We start from the raw sequence: 6000 nt of genomic DNA on the forward strand, positions 1-6000 counted from the left end.
TTCAGTACCTTATTTTCTTAACAAGCAAAGCTGTTCAAATTTCACTTGTTGTTAACCCAGTTTTCACAACACCACAGTGACTCAGATTGATAAGATTCTGGGCTTGTGTGTGTGTTAATTCTTCCATTTAATTTTACTGACTATGCTGAGAAAGATTATAGACTATGGCTGAATCTTCTAAACATGCTGATGATATTTTCATACCAATGAGACTTAATCAAACAAATACGGGTATTTGTTGAAAAACATAAACTTTTGTTTAAAGATTTTCAGTATCCTATGTGTAAAGATTATCTGAAACCTCTGCAGAATAGTAAGGAATTCTTTTTTGAAAACATTATTTGTATCAGTAGTAGATTGCATCATTTTATTTTCTTACATCCCTAAATGCATAATGGGCATGATCAAAACAATTTGTAACTGAGTTCAGTGGGACTTACTCCCAGGAAAGTGAATATGGGATTGCAGTCTTAAAAACATAGACATAGTCCCATGTATGACCTGTTCACATGCCATAGTAAGCCGCAGTTACTGTTTTACTGTGAACACAGAGATTACTCCCACATTGTTCATCCCATACCAAGAGCAACATACCACAATCTCTAATTTAACAATACATCTGAACTGGGGATTGTAACAAGCTGTGTTTGTTTGACTCCAAACTATGATCTGAAGCCAAGAAAAGGCTTGGCTTCAAATCAGGGTTGGTTTGGAGTTAAGCAAACCACAATCCCTAGTTTGGAAGTAATGCTAAGTCGGGGATTGTGGTCTGGTGAAACTTCTCACCCTAGCGAAAGGGTGTTGTGTGTGCATCTGCACATTCACAGTAAACCATTAGCTATAAATTACCACGATGTATGAACACAGCCATTGATTGTGCTAATGTGCCGTTTCTTCGTTGATAAACGTTCTTCCCAGTTCGCAACAAGCTGCCTTAAGGTTCAGGTCCATCACTTCTTCATACTTATTATTTAAAATACTTATATCCTACCATTCCATTGCACTTGCTGTTCTCAATGATGCTTACGACAGTTTTAAAAACTAAAATGAAACAGAAATTAATCAACAATAATCAACAGCTGGGGAAATCTCACTGCCCTAAAATCTTGCAGTGGCACATTGAGCTAACCTTAAAAATCACTTTATCTGAAGTCCTATGGCTTTAAGCATATCTTATTTCATTTGAAGTAAATGAGACGAGCTGCTAAGTATTTATGCTTAAACAGAGTTTTGGGTCACTATTAATGAATAATTCTCCACGTATGTTGTATAGGTCAGTCTAACTATTTATCTTATCAAAATCCAGTTTCTCTGTTGAAGATGCTGGCTGCCATTTTGAATTCTCAGAGTATGCTTCCCTCTGCTGGAGGAAAAAAAGAGAAATATTCATAGCAATGGCGGCAATATGAATATTTTATCCACCATGTCCCATTTTTCTTCAATGGGATGAGACATTTTTGTTCTTGCCGTTTATCCCTTTTTTCAATTTATTCAAATCTTTTCAGTATTTTTATAACAACTACTTGCACGGATGGAGAGAGATTATGTGTAAAGCCTTTGTTGTCGAAAGATGCTAGTGTCTCTGCCATAAGACAATAATACTAATCTCAGGGCTTAGCCATACCACTTGGGTTAACCAGCAGCTAAATAATAAATAATAATAATAATGCAAATTTCCTTGGTATCATTTTAGCAACCACAGATAAACAGGAAGCATCAGAACCCACTCAGTGGCCAATACCTAGAATAACAGTCCCTATTTATTGGCTATGAGATGGACTCTCTGTTGTTGTTGAACAATTGAGGCAGCTTTACCATACAGAAGTGTCAAAAGGCTGGCAACTCAAGTCTTTCCCATTCCAGAACAAATTTAGGCACTAAATCAGTATTGGGCCCCAGGATGGATAAAATAGCTTTTGTTACATTACAAATAGAAACTTTGCCTCATAGGAAAAAGAAACATGGTCAGTACTGCAGTTGGCCAGGAAACAATGCTGTATGATGAACTTGGAATAAATAATATTTATTATGAGAGAATTTCATTTTTGCTAGGATTTTCCCATGATAAGCATGCCACATTTGCTTTTTGAGATGCTTGATATAAACGTGTGTTATTTTTTCAAGGCTGGAGAAAGACAGCACAAGCAACCGTTAAGGTTTATGACAATGGAAGTGGGAAAATTACTATAAATGGAGATGATTATATACTTTACTTTCCAGTGTTGCAGGACAGGTGAGTGAACTATGTCAGTGTTTACTGTAGTTAGTTATTTTATTTAATTTTTTTCAAGGGGATATGTTGCTGAAACAAAGACTATAGCCAGTCTAGTCTTAGTAAAGACTGCTGCCCTGGGTGACTTTGAGAGGAAGGTAAGAATATGAATTGAATAGGTTTCTTAGTTTCTTTAGTTTTCATTTTTGTTTAAAGATTGAGGTTGTATTACATGTGCACACCACCCTACCATCAACACTTAAAAAAAATAATTGGGAGCATCTTATTTCTAGCCATTGTTTAACCAAAGTCACAAATGTATTGAGTTGAATACCGCCCATCAAGAGGACTTCCAGGAAGATGATGGACTAAAGAGATCTCACCTGGAGACTCTTCCATGCCACCCGATAAAACCTGGGATCCCCGAGTGCAGGATTGCGCTGAAAAACACCAAAGTCAAAAGCATTTGTAAACAGCTAGACTATGGCTGAACGAGTGGCATAAATATATTAAAAATAAAAAATGTTTCTCTCCTGGGCTAAAACATTTCCTTCTATCACTGTGTTTTTGTTTTTTGCACTCAAACTGGATAGGAAGTCTGCATGATCTCATTTTGTCATAGCACCTAATACAAGTCAGAATCCTGGGGCCACCTTGAAACTGATCTGAAGCTTTGTGTTTGTTCATCTTACCACCAAGTGGATTGTTCCACTTGAGAAAATGTTCCATGCAATGTGAGAGAGTGATGATGCAAATCCATTTATCAAGGCAGGATTTCAGAGATACAGTGCGCCTAGTCTAGTTAATCTTGGGCACAGATTGGAACAGAGGGGTCTTCTAGGTGCCATTTATGCAAGAGCCCTACCAGGTTGGACCAAAGGCATCCTGTTTGTATCTAAGGCTAGATCAGGCATAGGCAAACTTGGCCCTCCAGATGTTTTGGGACTACTACCCCCATCATCCCTGACCACTGGTCCTGTTAGCTAGGGATCATGGGAGTTGTAGTCCCAAAACATCTGGCGGGCCGAGGTTGCCTATGTCTGGTCTAGATTAATGCATTTAAACTCACAAGAAGGCTGCAGTTTCCTTTCTGGCTTGTCCCCAGCAGCTGATCTTTAGAGGCCTGCACAAGTTGTTCCCCACCAAGCCAAATGCAGCCTTACAGAAGCTTAACAAAACTCCTTTGTTGTCTGTGGAACTGCAAAAAAGAGAGAGGGGGTCATGTTGGTTATCTTTCTTCCTTTGCAAATGAGCCTGTTTTAGATATTTGCCTTGGGAGTTTTCATTTGACATAGTTTTATATTAATGTCATTTTGCTATGTTTGTCATTAAAGGCAAGCTGAATTTTACACACACACACACACACACACACCCCATAAAAGAAGTAAAATGTGGGATAAAAACGCAATTACAAACCATACAGCACCTAGCACGGTGCCTTACAGTTGATACAACAGGCAAAAAATAATAATCAAGCAGTCCACCCAGACCCTCCACAATTTTGTGGGGAAAGATCGGGAACCACTGATCTAGATCATTTCTACCTGTCTCCCTGATTGCTGGTGTTACAGCTGGACTACATGAGTCAATAATGCTGGATGCATTTGTATGTTTTTCAGAGAACAGCTGATGTTCCCCTTCCAGTTTCTTGATCGCCTGGAGAAGCACGACATGGTCTGCTCTGTTTCTGGGGGAGGAAGAGCAGCACAGGCCGGAGCGATTCGCTTAGCTTCCGCAAGAGCATTGTGTAGCTTCGTCACCGAAAACGAGGTGGAGTCCATGAGGCAAGGTATAATCATGAAGAAGGAAGTTGCCCTGGCTCATCTGTGTGTTTTGCATTAGAAACGTTTGGGCTGAATCCAGCATTGCTTAAGTGGACATCCATTCACACAGCAGGACTTTACCCTTCTTTCCTCTTCCACCCCCAGCAATCCCTTTGTACCCCCCCATTTGCTCCAGGAGGTCCCCCAACCATCCGGAGCAGATGAGGGGGAGGGAGAAAAGGGGGACATCTTGCTGCCTGAACAGAAATCTATTCCTTGAGGCATGGAATCCATTGGCTGCAACTCTTATGAAACCCGCTCATGAAAAGTGATTGTACTTCATATTTTTAAAAGCATACAATCTCACCATTAGCTTATCTCATCCCTCTGGGCTTCAACTTGCACCTTCCCGTTTTCTACTCCTAAGTTCAGCTGCTGTTGTGAGTGTAGTATAGAAGCACCGTGACTGAACTTCTAACCTTTCTCTCGCCCCTGCAGCTGGTCTCCTAACAGTTGATCCACGTGTGAGAGAGCGGAAGAAGCCTGGCCAAGCGGGAGCCCGCAAAAAGTTCACCTGGCAGAAGCGCTAAATTCAGAAGTGAAACAAAGTGCATTGCAGCTGTTGCGATGGATAAATTTTAGTCTTGTGGATGCATGTAAATATATATCTATATATTTGTAATTAAATTGTTTCTCTCCCACCCACCCCCAATTCCCATCCATGTTTTTTCTTCTTTTACGAAAAGGGACAAAACAAAAAGACATCAGTTGGAGGTATTAAACTTGCTTGATGTCAGAATTGCTTTCCTACTAAATGAACAGCGGGAGCTAACTTTAATATATGTGGGGACAGGATAGAGTGGAACAGAATAGAGGCAGCTGGACATGGAAGGAAGTACAGAACGAGGCAGCAGTTGTAGGACAAATAGGGATGTAGCGTGAGTTGCTCTTCAAGAGCTCTGCCATTTGTTGTTAAAGCAGAAGCTACAAAGGTCTTGAGCCTTCAGTATGAAATAACAGGACAATGAATTGTTTCTTCCTTGGTGAAACTATTAGGAATCCTCTCTGAAAGCAGCATGGTTGGTCTATGTTCTGTCATCATATGCAAGTCATATTTAGAATCTGGGATGCCCCAGGTTTGCATGAAAAATGTGCCATTAATTACATAAAAACACCAATCGAAAGTATATCTTCTTTGCAGCTTTTAATCCACATGCAAACTATTTTAATCAGTTTTAAAAATTTAATTTAATTCTGGCTTTCAATACAGCCTTCTTACCACAAGATGGAGCTGTTTACAGTCTACCTTACAAAATTACATAGGTTTCCAAAGGGGGCAAAAATAAGGAAACGTGGAGATTGTGTAGAATTGCATCAGACTTTCTAACACACATATGCTTTTGAAACTATTTAAATCATGAGCTCAGTTATTGTTGGAGCCCAGACTGTTTTACACAATACTCTTTTTTTTGGCATTGCTGCCTAACTAGTGTAAGTAAGGTCACTAATTTGGAGGGTTTTTAATTGCTTGAACATTATGAGGGTTGCAATAATTAGTTGATTGGTTACAGTAATCAATTTGCAAACCTTTTGATAAACTAAAAAGGTGTCCCTGTTAATCAGGCAGCCTATGTTTAATACAAGTCATTACAAAAACCCCAGGAAGCAGATAGCATCTTAAGAGACATCTTCTCTAAAATAATTTGTGCTTCAACACCTGTATGCATTATCTAAAACTGAAGAATGCTTTTTTTCTTTCCAGAATTATTTTATTCGTATGCAGATTTATGCAATTATCATACGGTTAATGTACTATGATTATCTTAATTACTAGCCCTAACAATTATTATTTGGGAGGGGATGAATGCTGTGGGAGACTTACGTTAATGTCAAAGACCCACTGAGGATAGAGGAATAATTGTTTGAGCTACACAGGAACAGATACTGTGAATTCAGGCAGTAGGTAAATAACATGTCTCTGTATTAATGCATTACATGATCATTATCTCTTACCATTGTAAATAA

At 39.1% G+C, this 6000-nt stretch overlaps 1 protein-coding gene across 1 annotated transcript in view; it reads left to right on the top strand.

The window, feature by feature from the left end:
• The window catches only part of MRPS9 (mitochondrial ribosomal protein S9), a 36262-nt gene extending 31575 nt beyond the window's left edge, over positions 1-4687 (top strand). Inside the window, exons 9-11 of the mRNA XM_033147643.1 lie at positions 2125-2233; positions 3832-4001; positions 4474-4687. Of these exons, the coding sequence (XP_033003534.1) occupies positions 2125-2233; positions 3832-4001; positions 4474-4565 (371 nt within the window). The 3' untranslated portion in view covers positions 4566-4687. The remainder of the gene's footprint in view (positions 1-2124; positions 2234-3831; positions 4002-4473) is intronic.
• Positions 4688-6000: the final 1313 nt, after the last annotated feature.

Source organism: Lacerta agilis, chromosome 4, assembly GCF_009819535.1.
Source record: "Lacerta agilis isolate rLacAgi1 chromosome 4, rLacAgi1.pri, whole genome shotgun sequence".
NCBI classification, from domain to species: Eukaryota; Metazoa; Chordata; class Lepidosauria; order Squamata; family Lacertidae; genus Lacerta; species Lacerta agilis.